This window comes from Schistocerca nitens, chromosome 9 (assembly GCF_023898315.1).
Source record: "Schistocerca nitens isolate TAMUIC-IGC-003100 chromosome 9, iqSchNite1.1, whole genome shotgun sequence".
Classification (NCBI taxonomy): Eukaryota; Metazoa; Arthropoda; class Insecta; order Orthoptera; family Acrididae; genus Schistocerca; species Schistocerca nitens.
The window spans coordinates 17,227,920-17,248,528 of NC_064622.1; the positions used below are offsets into that span (position 1 = coordinate 17,227,920).

Consider the following 20,609-nt stretch of genomic DNA (forward strand, 5'->3'; position numbering starts at 1 on the left):
TGCTATTCAACTCGGCTGTTTCATTACCTCACTGTGTGGGGCCGACAGCCAGGTCATGGCTCGATCAAACATCAGAGGGCAGAGCAGCACCACATCCTGGCCTGCATGCACTGACAGTGATCTGCAGCACCACAGTTCACTGACAAATACACTAACAACACCCTGGAGTGGAGAACTCTCTCTCTCTCATCCACTACTGTACACTCATTTTAGTGACTCGGATTATGCTCTCGGGAATTACTTCCGAGTTATACTTATTGTCTACTCTGTCATCACTGTAGTCTGGACCTCTTGTCTGATTTGGATTTGTCTTCTCATTAAAGCTGTTAGAACACTGTGTGTGTAGTTACTACACAAAACATTACTTATAGTGACTTCTCGGCAGTGTGACACTAAAACCAAATATTTCTTCCTTCTTTCCTTCATTGTGATCAAGTATTAATCTCCCTCTGAATTTGTATCTCCCTTACATCCCTCCATTAGCTGATTATCTATTCCTTGTTGCTTATGATGCATCTCATCAATCTATCGTTTATTTTATACCAACAAAAATAATCAGTTATTGCTAATACCATGAAAACGGATAGATAAAATATCTATTCACCAAGTGGCGGCAGTGGAACACAAACACAAAAGGATTTAACTTTTACAAGCTTTCGCAGTCAGTGGCTTCTTCTGACAGAAGAGTTGAAGGGGAAGGACAAGGGGTGAAGGAAAAGGACTGGAGAGGTTTAGGGAAATGGGTACAGTTCAGAAAAGTCACCCAGAACTCTGGGTTAGGAAAGACTTACCAGACGGGATGAGAAAGAAAGTCTTTCAAGTAAGTCTCCCCTGACCCAGGGTTCTGGGTGACTTTTCTGAACTGTATCCCTCTCCCTAAACCTCTCCAGTCCTTTTCCTTGGCCCCTCTTCCTTCCCCTTCTACTCTTCTGCCAGAAGAAGGAACCACTGACTCTGAAAGCTGGTAAAAGTTAAATTCTTTTGTGTGTGTTCCCCTGCCACTGCTTGGTGAGTAGATTTTTTATCTACCCTTTGTTTTAGTTACATTGTACCATAAATTTCTTTTCTCCCCAATCCAGTTCAATACATTTCCATAAGTTTTCCAGTCTACCTATAGACTCTTTCTAATTTCTCTGTAGTACCACTACTATATAGAAGTTCCACAATGAACCACAGAATATTTCTTTGTAGATATTTTTCTTTTATAGCCAAAAGGTAAACATTTTTTCATTGGTAGGCCTCTGTACAAAGCATTCTGTTATCAACATAATTATGAATGCTATCTTTTTTAGTTAAAGATCTAAAATCATATTCTCACATGATTAATGCAGCATTTACCAATAAAATTATCTATAAATAAGAAAGTAAAGCTATAAAAAATTCACAAACAATGTTTCAGTTGTATATGAATTATGTTATAACAACAAAAATAATCAGTTATTGATAATATAATGTAAATGGAGAGTAAAAAATCTACTCACCAAGTGGCAATACAGGAACACACACACACAAAAGGGTTTAACTTTTACAAGCTTTTGGGACAAGTGGCTCCTTCTTCTGGCAGAAGAGTTCAAAGGGAAGGAAGAGGGGTGAAGGAAAAGGACTAGAAAGGTTCAGGGAAAGGGAAGCAATTCAGAAAAGTCACCCAGAACCGCGGGTCAGGAAAGACTTATTGGACAGGATGAGAGGGAAAGAGTGATTGTTGGGGACTGCACCGGATGAGATTTGAAAAGTTGAGAGCTTAAAGGAGGAAGACAGAGTAATATGCAAGACAGAGATACTTACTAAAACATCATGCATGAGTTAATAAGAGTGAAAAGCTAAGTGCCTATATGTAACAGAGGTGAGAGGCGGTACGTGAAAAATAGACAAGTCAGAAAATGAAAGATATAGAAAATTAAAATGGAGTGAAGAAGGGAGTAGTTCCTGTGAATAAATGTTGAGACAGAAGGACTTAACGTAAATTAAGGCCAGGTGGGTGGTGAGAACCAAGGACATGTTGTAGTGCTAGTTCCGCCTGAGAAACGGGTGTCTGGGGAAAGTATTTAGATGGCACTTGTGGTGAAACACGTACCGAGGTTATGACTGTCACATTGTACAGCATGCTCTGCAACAGGATATTGTGAGTTGCCTGTATACAACCTCTGCCTATGCCCATTATCCTGACTGATAACTGGATGGTAGTCATGCTGATGTAAAAACCGAATGGTGTTTACGTAACAGCTGGTGTAGGACATGTGTCATTTCACATGTGGCTCTCCCTTTGATAATATATGTTTTGTCAGTTACAGGGCTGGAATATGTGGTGGTAGGAGGTTGCATGGGGCAAGTTTTGCAGCAGATACAGTCACATCCATAACACTTTGTTTGCTACTTCAAATCTGATTAATTGGTGTATTATATTATTTACATATCTGTAACTTTTTAATGCTGATTAGCATAATTAAAATGGAACAAATGTGTTTGTAGTAACACTGTTCACGTTTACGTCGCACTTCACTTAGCGTAGACCGGGACTGTGTCCTAGGCATGCCCGATGTTGACTGAATGGGCACGGCCCGTGCTGCTGGAGTTGTTGTTGTTCTTGTTCTTGTTGTTACGCCGGCAGAGGTCGCGTCCGAATTCTCACGTGCCCTCTGGTGGACGGCACTCTACTTGCAGCAACTACCGCCCGTGACGCGCCGTGCCAATGTGCGCCTCCCGCGAACTTTCTGGTGGCTACTACAGTGTTTTAAAGTGTAATTTTTGGGTTGTTTGTGTAGATGTAATGCAGGTCCTGCATTCAACTATGTGAATATCCTCCCAAAACCAGTCTAGAATTTGCCAGTAGAACTGACTCTTCTCAGGCTAGTACTGAACTGAGACAGTTCTCATCTTCCAGTTCAACACACTGCTGTGCTGACATAGCAGTGGATTGCAGGCATCTTAACTCCTTGTCTACATGTTTCATTCCATAGAGTTTACGGAGGTGTCAACTGCTGAAGAGGACAATATTCAGAATATTTTCCTCTCTTCGGCCAGAAAATGAAATTTTCTTGTTCTGAGGAATAATTTGGGTCCACAGATGGAGCACAGTATAAGATGGTTGTGTTCTGCTGAGTCTATTATAAATGTTCTGCTGCTCACCAGTCCCTTTAGAATTAGAGCTCACAGAAGTAGACTTTAGTCCATTTAGCCTTAGAAGCATCATACTTGATCCTATTTACAGGCATGGATCAAGTAATCATTTGATATTTTGCTTAATTAATGTTAATTGTGTGGATATTGGAGAACAGGAAAGGTCATACCACAAGCGTAGCACCAGGAAGAACCAAAATTTGGCTCCATTATTGAAATATATTGTGAGCCACTAATTTAGATGTACTTTTGGCAGAACATGTTTTGCATTGAAATAGAAGGGAAAAAATCACACTCATATTGGTCTGCAGGTTAACTGGTTTGTACAAACTTTGATTTAAAGATAAAAGAAAATCAGATTACAAAATTAATATCTTCTGATATCTAGAAAGGTACTATGGGCGCGAACTGAGCATGAGAGAGAATCACAGTCAATGAGCAGTGACACTGGAACATTATGGCCTGTTATCCTACCTGCAGGTGATAATAGCTCAGCATACAGTTGCAGACTGCAGCCTGCTGGGTAGTTTTCCAGTCACAAAAATAACGGACAATGGAAATTGCTGACAAACTATGTCTACCAGGATGCTGGGCTGGCCTTTTTCTGCAGCTTGGTGAGGCCTGTATGAGGAAGTGATGGAGAAAAGACTGGGGATACTTTTTTTACTATCTGTAAAGGTCCTCATCTGTCTTGACTGGAGGATAGTTCAAAAACTGCTGCAATGCAAAGAAATAACATAATGTCCAAAGAACAGTGTGATAACCAAATAATACTAACTTGTGAAACAAGCTACAGAAATTTCTCTCCCACTTGTCAGTCCTATATCTGCACTCCACTAGAAACATGGAGATTCATTTCTAGACATTCATGAGAAAAATGCAATCAATAAAAATTCTGTAGGCTAATCTATATTTCAAGGAAGGCAGATCCCCCCTTTTTCTCCCTTTTGAGGATCGTCTTTCTTCTTGTAAGTGTTTATCCTCCTGAAGCTGTTAAATGCAAATACATTGTCTCATGAAATTTGGCTTAAACTTAACTGGTATGTGTCATAAAACTCTGTGTATGGTCATGATCATCATTCAGTTATTTCATGAATTTAGATATATTTAGCAGTTGTTCCATCTCAGCTACACCATTAGCACCATTTATTGTTTTTGCTTCAGGGATAGTTTTGCACTGGACAGGGTTAGAAATAAACAGCAAAACAATAAATACATCGTCTGGAATATGTATACATTGAGATCAGTATAAATAATGCAAATAAATATGGCTCTGAGCACTATGGGACTCAACTGCTGAGGTCATTAGTCCCCTAGAACTTAGAACTAGTTAAACCTAACTAACCTAAGGACATCACAAACATCCATGCCCGAGGCAGGATTCGAACCTGCAACCATAGCGGTCTTGCGGTTCCAGACTGCAGCGCCTTTAACCGCACGGCCACTTCGGCCGGCGCAAATAAATAAGAAAGTAAATAAAAAATAAGCTGTTCAAGAAAACTGGGTCCACTGATTGAACTTATGATCTGTATGAAAACACTTTAATTGAAAATATTTCATTCTGTGGTATTTCTTTAGACCTATATTACTTTAATTATTGCTTTTATATTACAGCTCACAAGAATGTAAAACTGTTTATTACACATGGCGGGCTTCTTAGCTCCTTGGAGGCACTGCATTATGGTGTTCCTTTAATTGCAATTCCAATTTTTGGGGACCAGATGCTCAACGCAGACCGTGCAACAAAAACAGGTTATGCAGTCAAGCTCGATTTTGCAAATGTTACAACAGAATCAGTGCAATGGGCACTATCAGAAATTTTAGAAAACCCAAGGTACAGTAATCAAATAATTTATACAGGAATGTTTATTAAAATTTCATGTGCTATTAAAACATAGACTTTTCTCTATGGTTTAAAAGCAGTAATTTTAAATGGCTCAATGCTTGGTATTTTTGAATACATTGACCTTTTATCTTAAGCCATTACACACACTTGAATGGGAATAGTATTCTAACATTTATATGGATGTAAGATATTTGAGACACGCCCCAATTTCAAGGTCCTTTTTGGCTGATAAATTTCTTCCCTAAAATTCCCTTTAGCGTTTTGTTAGGATATTTGCTAATTTTACTTTGACAATAAATTCTCTAATGGTTTCATCTATTGTCTCTTTATCTATTGGATAAAATGCTTTCTAGAAGTCAACAAGCAGTAAATAGTAAAGGTTTGTTGGTTAATATTGTGCAACAAATAACTGATATTATGTTAATATTCTTCTGTGTGCAGTGTATTCCTTTTGGAAACCTCACTGATGTTCTCCCAAGTTGTTTCCTTAAAGTTTATTTAACTCTGTTCAGAAGAATTTCTGGTAAGATGCAATACGACACTGGCAGTGGTGTTGCCATGTAATTGGTAACATTTTGTTTGCCTTCCTTTTCCTGCAGTAGGTGAATAATGCTGGTTTCCACTCTTTTGGAATCTTTTCTGTTTTCCAAATATTTTCAAAAAGCAACTGTTGTCTGAAATGCTTCTGCTGCCATTCTCTACTTCTAAATATGTTCAAAGTTTGATTTCTAATTGCATATTATGGCAAATAACTGTAATGGTTATATTGCAATGTTTTAAAAGATATTTGAGAACAGGATGGCTGATATGTTTATGGGAATCAGGTTGCTTAGCTGCCGTAATAACCTGAACACCACTTGTATGAAACTCGTATTTATTCTAACTGCACAATTACACATATACACACTTAAACAAGCCTCGCGAGCATCACCAGTCGAAACGTAAACACCACTGCACAAAGGCATGCACCGAGACCCGCGTCCTAAGAGCATGTCAGTGCACAGAGATACCACTCTGCTGTATTCCGGTGGTCGATGACCGCCTTCCAGTGCGGAGCACTGTGAGAGAAGGTGATGTAGGTTGGCGTGGTGATCGGTCTGCTGTGATGAAGTCGCGGTGCCACGCCAGTGGGCGTAGCGGGTGGCCGAAACGGGAAACTGGGATCAAGCGGCCCGGCGATGTGGGGGCGTGGTGTGCCGTGAGTGCACGCGAATGCAGAGGTGGCTGTCCTCATCGGTCAAAGCGGTGATAGCCACCTCCTCCGCATCTGTCGGTACCACAAACGTGCGTAGGAGTGTAACCTGGGTGGCTGAATCATCCAATGCGCGGGGGGACGGGGGGGGGGGGGGGGGGGGGACGTGCAGGATGAGCAGTGTCCCATCTCGTAGCTGGAGGGACAGGTCCGTGGCCGGAAAAGGTGACACGTCGACATGGAAAACAGCGACGCTGGCGTCGTCAGTCTGCGTCGGTCGGTCGACAGAAACACTAAGGTGAGGGGAGGAAGGGGTGAAACCTTACCACGCGACCTTTTCTGCAGCCTCTGAGCTGGGGGAGAACACGAACCACTGGGGTCACACACATCGTCACACGCGTCATGGGTACCAGAGGGGAGTTCGGCGTGTTTGAGATATTAGAGATGGAAGGCAGCACGAAAGTGTGGTTGGGGTGGAAGTTGTATTCTGAAGTTGCCTTGTCGTTGAGGCACCAAGCTGGTTTAAGGTGCGAGACAGACACTGTTTGTATTCTACCGTTGCTCAGAATGTCAAAGGTCTGCGGCGAGCGGCTTATCACTTTGTGTGGGCCCGAGTAGCGGGGGTGTAGTGCAAGTCATACCGTATCATCGTGCAGCATCACGTAATCGCAAACGTGTAGGTCTTTGTGCATGAAGACACGAGGGACCGTGTGTGCTTGTGGGGGCGGGGGGCGTACGTTCGCGGCAAAGTGTCGGACGCGTTCTATAAGCGTCGGAAGTTCTGACTGTGGGGGAGGATCGGAATCCTCGACGAATTGTGCTGGGAGGACGAGGGGTTCCCCGTACAACAATTCCGCTAGGGAGGCTTGCAAATCGTCTTTGTAAACCCAACGGACACCTAGTAGTACCCAGGGGAGGGCTTCGGACCAAGATCTGTTGTGGCACATCAGCACTGCTTTTAATGTGCGGTGCCAGCGCTCGACAGACCCATTGGTTTGCGGGTTTTAGGCGGTTGTATGTAATTTGTTTGCACCGCATAGATCGCATAATTTGCCAAAGAGCACAGCTTCAAATTGTCATCGTCGGTCCGTCGTGACCGAAGATGGGCAACCGAAGCACGCGATCCAGGAGGCAATGAAGGCCCGTGCGAGAGAGTCGGCGGTAATGTCTGTTATTGGAATCTCCTCCACCCACCGACTAACACGGTCGATGATAGATAAAATGTATCGGAAACCCTCGGAAGGAGGGAGCGGTCCGACCAGGTCAAGATGGACGTGACGGAACCTGCCTTTCGGTACCTCAAACGAGCCCAGCGGTGGGTATGCGTGACGGCCGACCTTAGCACATCGGCAAGGTATGCGTGCCTGTGTGTAGTTTTCGCAGTCTGCTCTAACCTCAGTCCATACGAATCGCTCTCTTATGAGGCATGCGGTAGCCCAAATACTGGGATGTACTAGGTCGTGGATAGCGGCAAATAACTTACGGCCCAAGGCGGCCGGTACTAAAGTGCGCGTCATTTATATTGGCGGCCGAGTTTAGGTTCGTTCTGCACATCTGATGTCACAAAACACAGTCAGCCAATGAACAGAGAACGACGTTGCCAGATCTTGACTGCAGTGCAGAGCATGGACGAGTGTCTCCAGTTTTAGAAACGTTCAGTCATAAATAAAGTAATAGAACAAAAGCAATGTCTTGATAGCAGACTTTCTTTTATAGAAAGTTTGGAAAAAGCATTCTTTATACCAATTGCTTCATATTCTATTAATTACTTAAACCAAACAAGCAACAAGACTCCTAACTCAGGCGATAGCAAGGAAAGGTGTTTGTATCAATCTCACGAACCACTTTTTCGCAATAAAGAACAGCGGTAATTGTTTATTTCCTATTGTACTTTGACGAGGCTTGAGTAATTCATAGTCATACCAACAGTGTTTGTCAGTATTTTGCGTGACGTGTTAGAGTCCTCATGGTGTATTATAACACGACGAGCAATGTTAGTGTAACGGTTAAGGTGTTGGTCTACAGAACGAAAGGTAATGGGTTCAAACCTTGTGCAGTGCATAATATTTTCTTTATTTAAAAACAATATCTAACTGTCTTACTTCACGGATTTTATTCGTTTGAATGCAGTTCTTTGAAATTTCTAGTGCTTTGTCTCTTCATTAACTCTTTCGCTGCTGCAGACACGAGCTCCCCGCATTCCGCGCTGTGCGCGATTTTGTCATCACTGCACTGCTCGCCTGTGCACACACATAGTGTTCCCACTGCTTTGACACACTTATCATTCGATTTCACAAAAACTATTTGGCCGAAAAATTTGATTTTTACACATCTTCTTGACCGATACCTTCTCCCCATAAATGACAATTTTGTTTCGATGTTCAACGCAGTTATTGTGCAGTATTAGATGTAGTAAACCATTGCACGAAATTTTGCAGAGCTTGCAGAGGTAAAAGTCCATAGTGTATACTTTCCGTATGGTTGATTTTAGTTGCCGCAATGTTGAGAATGAAATGTGGACAACATACCTAAATTTCATATAAAATTTACTGTATAACAATATCTCATTTAATTTAAGTACCACATAGGTGTCGTATGTAATATTGAGAAATATTCCGTCTTTCGAGACTGTAATAAAAGTTTTTGTGCAATCGAATGATAAGAGTGTCAAAGCAGTCGGAACACCATGTGTCTGCACAGGCGAGCAGTGCAGTGACAAAATCGCGCACAGCGCGGAATGCAGGGAGCACGTCTTTGTAGCAGCGAAAGGGTTAATGTGGCCTTGGTGGTTTTACTTCATGAACTGCGCGCTCCCCCCTAAACGTAAGCTTGCGAACTATGCTACACCATGGCGCTGCTTTTCTTGACGCGTGCATCGTGTGCAACTGGCAACGCAGCAATCTCCCACGTCTGGACGGGCATGCGCGAGCCGCCAAGATAAAAGAATTGAACTATAGGGGGTGAGCAGTACCTCTGGAGACGTCACAGAGAACTGGTAAGGCCAAACCTGGAATTCGGGGGGGGGGGGGGGGGGGGGCTCAATTGAGAGCGAGGTGGACTCGCTATTCAGTAACTGTTGAATGTCGCCATCCGCTTGTTGCCGAGCAGCTAGGTGGTCGATGTCCCAAGAAAACGAGATCGTACCAACCCGTGACACGTAGTCAGCAACGACGTTGTCCGCACCCTCTATATAACTATAACGGACGTCTGTTGTGAATTGACATATTAGGTCCACGTGCGCGAAACGGTGTGGGGGGGGGGGGGGAGGAAGGTCGGTTGTGGGATTATGCACAGCGTCCGCCAACGGTTTGTGGTCTGTTATATGGTCACTGACCTGCCCTCAATGTCCTCTCAGAAATGCCGAACTGCCTCGTAAATAGCAAAGAGTTCTCGGTCGAAAGTGGACCACTTACGCAGGGAGGCTGACAACTTCCGCGAGAAGAAATGTAGTGGTTGTGCGGAGCCTGCCACCTGGTGCAGGAGCACAGTGCCGAGAGCAGCGTCGCTTGCATCAGCCGTGACTGATACTGGGGCGTCAGATACCGGGCGTGCAAACGTGACACCGTTCGCTAGTGCTGTTTTTAGTGCGTCGAATGCTCGTCGCATGTCGTCGTCCCACGGGACCTTGCGGAGCCCTGAAGTATTCTTTCCGATGAGTGCGTCGGTCAACGGAGCCTGTAGGGATGCGGCGTGTGGGATGTGCCGCCGGAAAAAATTTATCATCCCTAAAAAACGACGTAGGTCACGGTAGGTCTCGGGCAGGGGGAGGTCGCGTATAAAGGTGACTCTGACGTGTGGTGGGTCCCTTCTGGGGAAAGAGTATAGCCCAAAAACTTTACACTAGCGGACCGCAACTGAGATTTATTGTTGTTGATTTGGACTCCATTCTCGGCAAGAATACTAAGAACTGTTGATAGGTGCTTTTCGTGTTCCTCGAGGGCAGTTGATGAAATGAGGATGTCGTCCAAATGCGTGTAAAAGTATGGGAGTGAGAAAAGGATGGAGTCGATAAACCGCTGCCAAGCCTGTGCGGCGTTTTTGAGGCCGTACGGCATGTAACGGTATTCGTACAGTCCAAAAGGGGTGATAATTGCTGTTTTGGGGATGTCATACTGGTACATGGGGATCTGATGGTACGCTTTTCGGCAATCAAGTACACTGAAAACGCGTGCACCATGCAGTTGTTGGGCGAAATCTTGTATATTTGGTATAGGGCAGTTGTCTAAAATTGTTCTGGCGTTCGACTGTCGGTAGTCGCCACACAAATGAAATGAACCGTCCTTCTTGGGCACTAGATACATAGGCGAGGACCAATTGCTGTTGGATGGACGGACAGTACCTGAATCTAACAGCTCCTGTACAGCGGTTTTTGCATGCTGCAATTTGGTGGCATTAAGGCATCAAGCCTTGTTGCGTACTGCGAGGAGGGTTGGGCGGCCTTCCGTGGTGTTCAAACGGTGACAGGTACCATCAGTAATCACGCCTATCACCTGCGGGACACCCTGGGGAACCACACTGGGAGTAGGTGGAGTAACACGCACTACATTAGACGTAAGAATGTCACAGACCTGCGGGAAAATGCATCGTTGCGGAGGTATCTGCGCCTCGGTGGAGTTCTCGTGGGTGTATCCCCACGGTGCAGAAGCGTCCCCTGCTGCCTCCCGTGCGTGTGACAGTTCGGCTGACGCGGCGGTGATGAGCTGTTGCAGGCACGCGTTTTCGGTGCGAAGGTCGGTGATCTCGAGGCGCTGGGTTGTCAGGCGCGACTGGGCGGCGGAGAGCTCTGTCGTGAGATGGGCACGTTTGGCCGTCACGGTGGGCAAGATATCACAGTGTGCGGCAGGGGGCAGGGGGAAGGTGGCAAAAATCCCTGGTATCCTGTTGCCGGAAGCATGATGCAGGAGGGCTGCTGCCTCGAGGTCTGACAAGAACCCAAAGTTGCACGGGAAATCCATACCGATAACGGGGCAGTCGACATCCGCGACGCAAAATGTCCAGGTTCAGCGTAAATCAGGCGAGAGATTTAGTTGGAGTTCGGCTGAACCGTAGACGCGAATTGCGGAATTGTTGGCTGCTCGCAATGGCACAGCGGGCGTCAGTGTCGAAGATGGGGCGCTCGACTTAGGAATGACACTAGCATCGGCGCCCATGTCCACAGGGAAGTAGGGTGTGCTCGTCCCGTCGTGGATGTACAGTCTGCCGGCATGGTGAGCAGTGGGGGTGGTCAGTTGATAATGTTTATGGCGCACTAAACTGCCGATGCGAGCCGTGGCGCCTATTCTGACTCGCGCTTCCCATTTGGGTAGTTGCAGGGTGTGCGACAAGAACGCGCAGCGTCGTCGAACGTGATGTGATACCAGCATAGTGGGTATGCTGGGTGTTGTGCCTGAGCCGGCGAGCCGGCAACTTCAGGTGGCGTGTTCTGTTGTGCCTGCGTGGAGGTGGGCGGGGCAACCGGTCGAGGAACCATAGCAAGTACGGCCGTCTGGCCACCAGGGGGCTCCATCGGCTGTTGCTGCGAGCTCCGAGCCCGGCCTCTGCCGGCCGGCCGGTGAAACGTAGTAGACGTGACGGCAGTCTCGCCAACATTCGGAGTATCGGAAAAACAGGAGGACGCGACCTGGCGATGTTTGATGATGGAATAGGCCTGGTCCACCAGTTGTAGTTTTTCCTCCAGAGCGGCGTTTTGGTAAGCCAACAGGTGTAGTTGGAGGTCTGGCGGTAATTTCACAAGCCACAAGCCACAACGCACAAAGTGCAAGGTTGGGGAGTTGCCCCTTGCCCACATGGGCCCTTAAATGGTGCCAAAGTTGTGAAGCCGTACAGTCCCTTATTGGCACATCGTGATTTATGTAGTGGATGGCTTCTGCTGGAGGGCGTGATAAACACTCGATGATGCGAGCTCTTGCGATGGCATATTTGTGCTGGTTTGGTGGCGAGAGCAATAGGTCACTGACCAGGTCCGGTTCCTCGTGGAGGTGGGTAATTAAACAAATGAAACGTGCGTCATCTCCCCACACTCCGTGAATGTCCATAATATTGTCCACTAACACAAACCATGATATAGCGTTGTCCTTCTGTAGTTGTGGCAGCTTCGGAAACTTCCCTACAGGTTGCTGCTGTGGCATTGTGGGAAGATGGTGATTGGGGGGCGGGGGGGTGGGGGGTGGGGGGTGGGGGCAGCTGAGGCCCGGAAACTCGTATAGGGTCGAGTGTCTGTACTGTAGTGCAGTTAGGCCTCTGACCACACGACATACATGGCGCGGGAGCAAACGCGGTAGGCGCGGGCATCGCGGCAGCTGCAAATGCGGTCGCATGCTGTTGGTATGTCGGGAATGTAGCGGTATGCGCTTCGGGTGAAAGTACCTGGTCGTGTGTCGGGCTGGTATGTAACATATTCAAACGGGGTGTTGCTGAGCACTGTGCTGAGGGAAGTTCTTGTTTCACCTGCGGTACGAAGTCCGGAAACTGGCACGCGTTTGGATGCACTGCAACATGTGTGGGCCACGGTGCGTGGACTGTACTAGTGGGGTTATGTTGTGCACACAGGTTTAACACTGTAGTCGTACATTACCGGCAATTCGTCCATGAATGAAATTGTAGGCAAACTCATGGCGAGCTCCGGGTCACAAATCACGTGGTGGTTCATTGGTGCGTAACGGTGGCAGGAGGAAAGACGAGAAACGTGCATACTGTGGTCGTATCGAAAAAGTCCGGGTCACCACTATGGGAATCAGGTCGCTTAGCTCCCGTAATAACCTGAACACCACTTGTATGAAACTCATATTTATTCTAACTGCACAATTACACATATACACACATAAACAAGCCTCGCGAGTGTCACCGCTCGAAACGTAAACACCACTGCACAAAGGCACGCACCAAGACCCACGTCCTAAGAGCGTGTCAGTGCGCAGAGATACCACTCTGCTCTATTCCAGTGGTCGATGACCACCACATGTTAAAAGTTTGTTGTTGACATTCCATTTTCTACATCTACATCTACATCCATACTCTGCAAGCCACCTGACGGTGTGTGGTGGAGGGTACCTTGAGTACTTCTATCGGTTCTCCCTTCTATTCCAGTTTCATATTGTTTGTGGAAAGGAAGATTGTCAGTATGCCTCTGTGTGGGCTCTAATCTCTCTCATTTTATCCTCATCTTCTCTTCACGAGATATACGTAGGAGGGAGCAATATACTGCTTGACTCCTCGGTGAAGGTATGTTCTCGAAACTTTAACAAAAGCCCGTACCGAGCTACTGAGCATCTCTCCTGCAGAGTCTTCCACTGGAGTGTATCTGTCACCTCCGTAACGCTTTCACGATTACTAAATGATCCTGTAACGAAGCGCGCTGCTCTCTGTTGGATCTTCTCTATCTCTTCTATCAACCCTATCTGGTACGAATCCCACACTGGTGAGCAATATTCAAGCAGTGGGCAAACAAGTGTACTGTAACCCACTTCCTTTGTTTACGGATTGCATTTCCTTAGGATTCTTCCAATGAATCTCAGTCTGGCACCTGCTTTACCGATGATTAATTTTATATGGTCATTCCATTTTAAATCACTCCTAATGCCTACTCCCAGATAATTTATGGAATTAACTGTTTCCAGTTGCTGACCTGCTATATTGTAGCTAAATGATAAGGGATTTTTCTTTCTAAGTTTTTTATACTGGATTCACTTCATGTCTTGTATGCTGCCAGAAAATGGAATGGAATGTCAGTAAAAGTACATTTAATCTAATCTAATTTTATCTTATCTAAAAGTAACCATTATTTATTTATTCTGTTGTCAAGTATAACCTCCACCCATACTGTCTCACAGGAACTGTGTGCTTCAGTTCTGTTACACGAAAAAACAGCAACAAAGATGCTGCCACCAACTGTATTTAATCTACCCTTTCTGAGCATCGTTAGGTATTTTGTAAAAATTTTGGCTGAATTTATCTCTGGCTTCAGCCAGCTTTTGGTACCTATAATGATTTGGACTTCAGTGCTTTCTATTAGCTCTGTTTCTTTCCCAGTACAGCTACAACAGTTTATGACTACAATACTAATAATACACTTAGTCTCCATACCATTATCTTTTATTTTTAGTAGATGTGTAGAATTTGAAGTTTTTCTGACAGGCTCAAGGTATCAAAAGTTACACCAGTTTTTAAGAAAGGGGAAAAATAAGTTTCCTGAACATACAAAGCAGTCTCAATTGTGCCAATATTTTTGAAGATATTTGAGGATTGCTACACAAACAAATAAGCAGCTACTTTGAAAAACACAGTCTCCTATGTAACAATCAGTCTGGTTTCTGCAAGGGAGAAACACAATAGCAGCCATTTCAGAAATTATGGATGAAACTTTAACAGCTTTTGAGGACAAAAATGTGGTATCACTGGTACTATATGATCTAAGTAGTTTATTCAATTGGATTCCTGTTGGCCTTCTGCTAAAGAAACTGGAATTTTATGGGGTGTGTGGGAGCACATTAGCTGTGATGAGTTCTTGTTTAAGCAACAGAAAACAATTTGTCTCAGTCAAAAGTGTAACTTCCTCCTTGAAGAAAATGAGCTCAGGTGTTCCACAAAGATCTGTTCTCAGACCCTTCTTCTTCATTACAGCAATCAATGGTTTGCCTAATAACATAGCTCACTCTGTCAATTGTCTTCCTAATGATACAACACTACTTATCATACATCACAGAATTTCAGATCTGAATAGGATAGCAAAAGAAATTCTTGATACGGCCTTACATTGTTTTACAGCTAGTGAACTCCTGTGTAAGCCCAATAAAAACAGACAGCTCCTAACAGAAGTGTCAAATTAAATATAAAATACGTCAGTAAAATTTTTAGGTGTTTACACCAACTCCAAACTCCACTGGGAGGAACATTTCAATCATGTATGTGAAAAAATATCTCAGGTGTCATACCTCATTTGGAAATTTAGTGACATACTGAGCTTGGATTATCTTAGATTACTGTTTCAAGCACATATGTCATATGGTCTGATTCTACGGGGACACTGCCCTCACATCAAGAATATTTTAAAAACACAAAAAAAGTCTTACACATATTGAGTAAAACAGGTCATATGGAGCACTGTTGTCCTCTTTTTCCACACTCAGAATACTCACAAGTATAAATTTACACATCTATATATATGTTCTCCATATTAAAAATAATATTTCAGACTTTGTGGTTACAGGGGAAATTCATGAATGCAACGCCAGAGCTAAGGCTAATTTAGATATACCAAAGCACAGGTCAGTCAGACTGAAATTCTCACAAAGTGAACACACTGAAAATTTTCAATAAATTATCAGTCTGTGTTTGGTCTACAGATCTAAAAATCTTAAAATGAACTGTCACAGATGGTTGTCAAATAACTCGTTCTACTGTATATAAGAATTCTTTGAGATGCCTAAGGACAATATGAGTATTTAACAAATTTTCCTATACTTTATTGTATTATTATGTGCTGCATTTATGTCTTGTATAATTATATTCTGTGTACTCTAGCCAATTATTATGCACTGTGTTTATACCACACTGTATTATAGTATAGCTTATTGACGCTAGTTGTTAGTTCCCCTATAGTGCATTCATTATTGCTGTACTTAATATATATACTTAAGTTTAATGACATTAGTTTATTTATTATTATGTATGTAGTATTAAATCCTGAATTGTATTCTAATGATGAAACCTATTTCTGACTTAATTTTATTTATCTGTTCTTTTTCCACAATGTTTTTACAGATGTGAGAACATGATAAGTGCCAATTCTAATTTCTTTCATGTATTTCAATGTCCATTTTTAAATCAATCTATAATGTATCTAAATTTAGAGACTTAATTTCACTATTTTGTGTTTACAGATACACAGAGAAGGCAAAATTTTTGTCAAAACTTTTCCGAGACAGGCCAAGGCCTCCAATGGAAGAGGCCATGTACTGGACAGAGTATGTTGTTAGGCACAAAGGTGCTCCCCACATGAGGTCTGCAGCTCTGGATCTGACATGGTACCAATATCTGCTACTAGATGTCATTGCTGTGTTGTTGTTGGCAGTGGTTGCAGTGATTTTTACAGCTGCGTTCCTAATTAGGACAGTTTACAGACTAGTATGCGGCAAAAGCAGTAAAGTGAAAAGTGGGGGGCAAAAGAAAGGTGTGAAAAAAGACTGAAACATTGTTACATTTCTGTCTGTGTAACACAGATGAACTTGTAAATATGAAACTATTAAAATGTGTCTGCTTCCATCATATTTTGAATGATCATATTTAATTACTTAAAATTTCAAACTGATCTTCACTATCAACAGTTAAACTGTTAGATATTTTAAGTGCTTGAAAACACACAGTTTTCTCTGAACTGCTTAGTACCATCCATCTATTGCTCAATTTGATGTAGTAAAAGTGCTATTAAAGTCAGTGAAAGCTATGACAGGTAAGAGTTCATTTGTTATTTGTATGGATATAGCTTTAGATATAGATTTGTTTTGATTTGTATAGATATAATTATTGATTTTGTATTAATTTTCACATCTCGTATTAATTTTCACATTCTAATTTTTCTGTACACCACAATCCAACCATAGATAAGTACATTAGATGTAATTAAAGTAGAAGAAGTGGTATGACATATGTTTTCAATTTGCTAAATGAGAACCTATGATCTCCTTGGCAGATTGCAGCTGAATTAGTTCTGTTCTCAGCATTTTACACTGCCGAATTCTGAAGCAGACGGTTGTCATCACTAATTGTAAATGTGCTCAGATAACTTGGAACACTATAAAATGGCAGGAGGATATCTACATCTTGTAATCATAAGCTGAAATGTAAAGGGCTGTCTTGAACAAAACACTTCCTCTTTCCTAAATAATCAGTGTGTTTCCGAAAACAGTGATTTTCCATTGTCTGGAATTAAATCCTACACCTTTGCACACCCTCTTTTGGAGCGACGGCCTGTGCGACTCTGTCTGTCAGATGGTGATGTCATCCACAGTTCTGTTCTCTTCTCTCATCATCATACAACACAAACATATCACTGTATATACACATCACTCAGTCGCTTACACACAACAGATGGTCTGCCTATGTAGCTGAGCAATCAGTCACTGTGCGTGTCTCCTGTGCGAAGAACCCAGATTCGATTATCGGTAGTGCTGAGTATTTCTCATTGGTGTGAGTGCTGAAATGGAGTGCACTCAGTCTTTTGAGGCCAATTGAGGGCCTATTCAAGTGAATAGTTGCCCCCAGGTCAGGAGAGGTAACAATGTTCAGGATAACATGACAGGCAGTTGGCATCATGTGGTCCTCTAGGGCTGCTTGCAGAATTTCTCCCTCTTTCTTTTTTAGTTTAGTGGGAGAGAGTCTCAAAAAACAATTTTTAGAGCACTTTTGCTAACTGTGTAATGCACATCACCTCTCCTGATAACACTGTGGTGCAAATTTATAACAATGCATGGAAGACCGAGGTGGCCATGTAAATAAAACTGACTGAATAATGCAAACTTCAACCCAGACAGTATTATTATTTTCAGTTCTAAGATGCTAACAGTTAATTTTACCCCAATAAACTGGCAGTGCATTTTTGAGGGCCCAAACAGTGTGGGGCCAGTGGAATGTTCTACACTGTACGTGCTGCCTATGATGTGAACCACCTCTGGATACTTCCCGATAACTGCTAGGAGAGTGATAATTCTCTGTAATGTCAGGAAACAGTTTAGCTTAGGCCCGTTGTGAAGGCTGAAGATTTTGTACACAAAGTTGCTTTACTACTCTGAAAAATAAGTGGTAAGCAGAGCTGTAACCAGGTGATACTGCACTCCCATCACAAATGCCGAGACTGAGCAACTCCACCCCCTCCTCTCCCCCTCTGTCACCCCATTATAGACTAACTTACTACAGTTTTCTCTGCATAGATCTATAATTTTGTAAGTATGTTGAATAAAAATGAAACACACAGAAACAGACTGTCCAGTGAGAGTTGATACAAGAACTATGTGGGTTATACATTCTAGCGCCTCAAGAACTTTGGTGTAAATTCTAACAACACTCAGCCTTCCACCGTCTCAAACACCTGATATTTTAGGTATGAGTGCAGGAGAGTGGGGACGTTTCTACCGATCCACCTGTTTCTGTGTGCAGGTCAGAAGTTTGTTTTTAGAAGACTGTAAGAGACGCGTGTCACTGACGACAAGTGTTTGCCACCAGCTCCACAGAAGACGTGATGAAAACTCGAGTAATAATTATGTAGTATTCATTCATATGTGATTATTGTAGAAAAAGAGAAGAAAACAATTGACTATATACTTTTAACTTACTTCATGTCTTGGCTCTGCATGAGGCAGGACACATGTGATGTCCATAAATTATTGGATTGTTACAACCTATGATATTGTACTTGTGTTTTATCGCGTCTGACATTGGCTTGCCGGAGTTTACATACTTATGTGAAAAAGAGTAAATATTGCTTTGTGTTGAGAGTTGAAAATATCCACGAGTACACAAATAATTTCAAGAATAGAGAAGTAGCTTAATAAATTTCTGTAACCCGCTATAGTCTTTGGAGAAGAAGCTTTTAGTGACCGACGTAACTGCTTACCCAGAGAAGAGGATCGGCTGCACACAATACGTAAGTGAACTGCGAGAGACATGCGAGTCTTGCACCCCAGTACCACACTGTCTCGTGTTGTCCGAAAAATGTTAGAATGATAAAACACAAGTACAATATCATAGGTTGTAACAATCCAGTAATTTATGGAGATCACATGTGTCCTGCCTCATGCAGAGATAAGACATAAAGTAAGTTAAAAGTATGTAGGCAATTGTTTTCTCCTCTTTTTCTACAATAATCACTTTTAACACATCAAAGAATACTACATAATTAATCCTTGAGTTTTCATCACGTCTTCTGTGGCGCTGGCGGCAAACACTTGTCGTCACCAGTGACTTGCCCCTCTTACAGTTTTCTAATAACAAACTTCCGAATTGCACAAAGAAACAGGTGGATCGGTAGAAATGTTCTCAATCTCCCGCACTCGTACCTAAAATATAGGGTGTTCGCGACGGTGGAAGGCTGAGTGTTTCTACAATTTAGACCGAAATTCTTGAGGCACTACATTTCCCTCTGATTAGCTCGAATACGCTATATTTTATTCATATTCATTATGTACAATAATGTCACACTGGGTAAGTCTTTATCTTTTTACAGTACAACGTTTGGCATGATGATTAGCAAAGTAACTTTAACTTTCAATCCATTAGCATGTTTTGGAGCTTCCTTTATGCTAGGATAAGAAAAACTACCTAATACATAAATAAAGGCTTCTACCAGTGGTCTTCCAATGCCTGAGGCCTGAGCCATTGCAGCTGGTGACAAAACGATTATCGACACCGCAGAAGACAATGTTGTTTCGCTGCATACTGCAACAATGACTGTGAAACCCTGGTGAACCCACACCCTCTCTCATCTTTGCAGTGCCATTGGAAGAAGACGCCAATATACAGCCGAGCAGAGGAATACTCACTCCAGTCAGTGATCAATGATTAAGATGACAGCATTGTGTTGGATAGGGTTCTAGTGTATATTATGTCTTATTGTCAATTTTAACTGTGAATATTATTTCTATGTACTTCAGGTGAAGATTCTTGTTAATTGTCTGTATCTAGTGGTACTTAATATTCAGAAACAGCTATAAATACTTAGAACATTCCTGTGGAGATGGATTATACAAAGGTAAATCTTCATAGCTGGCCGCTGTGGAAGAGCGGTTCTAGGCGCTTCAGTCCAGAACCACGCGGCTGCTACGGTCGCAGGTTCGAATCCTACCTCGGGCATGGATGTGTGTGATGTCCTTAGGTTACTTAGGCTTATGTAGTTCTAAGGCTAGGGGACTGATGACCCCAGATGTTAAGTCCCATAGTGCTTAGTGCCATTTGAACCATTTTTTGAAATCTTCACAGCTATACATCTGCATCTACATCTATACTCCGCGAGCCACCTTACGGTGTGTGGCGGAGGGTACTTATTGTACCACTATCTGATCCCCCCTTCCCTGTTCCATTCACGAATTGTGCGTGGGAAGAACGACTGCTTGTAAGTCTCCGTATTTGCTCTAATTTCTCGGATCTTTTCGTTGTGATCATTACGCGAGATATATGTGGGCGGTAGTAATATGTTGCCCATCTCTTCCCGGAATGTGCTCTCTCGTAATTTCGATAATAAACCTCTCCGTATTGCGTAACGCCTTTCTTGAAGTGTCCGCCACTGGAGCTTGTTCAGCATCTCCGTAACGCTCTCGCGCTGACTAAATGTCCCCATGACGAATCGCGCTGCTTTTCGCTGGATCATGTCTATCTCTTCTATTAATCCAACCTGGTAAGGGTCTCATACTGATGAGCAATACTCAAGAATCGGACGAACAAGCGTTTTGTAAGCTACTTCTTTCG

General features: G+C 43.3%; 1 protein-coding gene across 1 annotated transcript in view; it reads left to right on the plus strand.

Annotated features, from left to right (window-relative positions):
* Window positions 1–16,420, plus strand: part of LOC126202995 (UDP-glycosyltransferase UGT5-like) — an 87,494-nt gene extending 71,074 nt beyond the window's left edge. The window contains exons 5-6 of the mRNA XM_049937192.1: window positions 4,732–4,951; window positions 16,034–16,420. Coding sequence (XP_049793149.1) covers window positions 4,732–4,951; window positions 16,034–16,340 — 527 coding nt within the window. The 3' untranslated portion in view covers window positions 16,341–16,420. The remainder of the gene's footprint in view (window positions 1–4,731; window positions 4,952–16,033) is intronic.
* The last annotated feature ends 4,189 nt before the right edge of the window (window positions 16,421–20,609 follow it).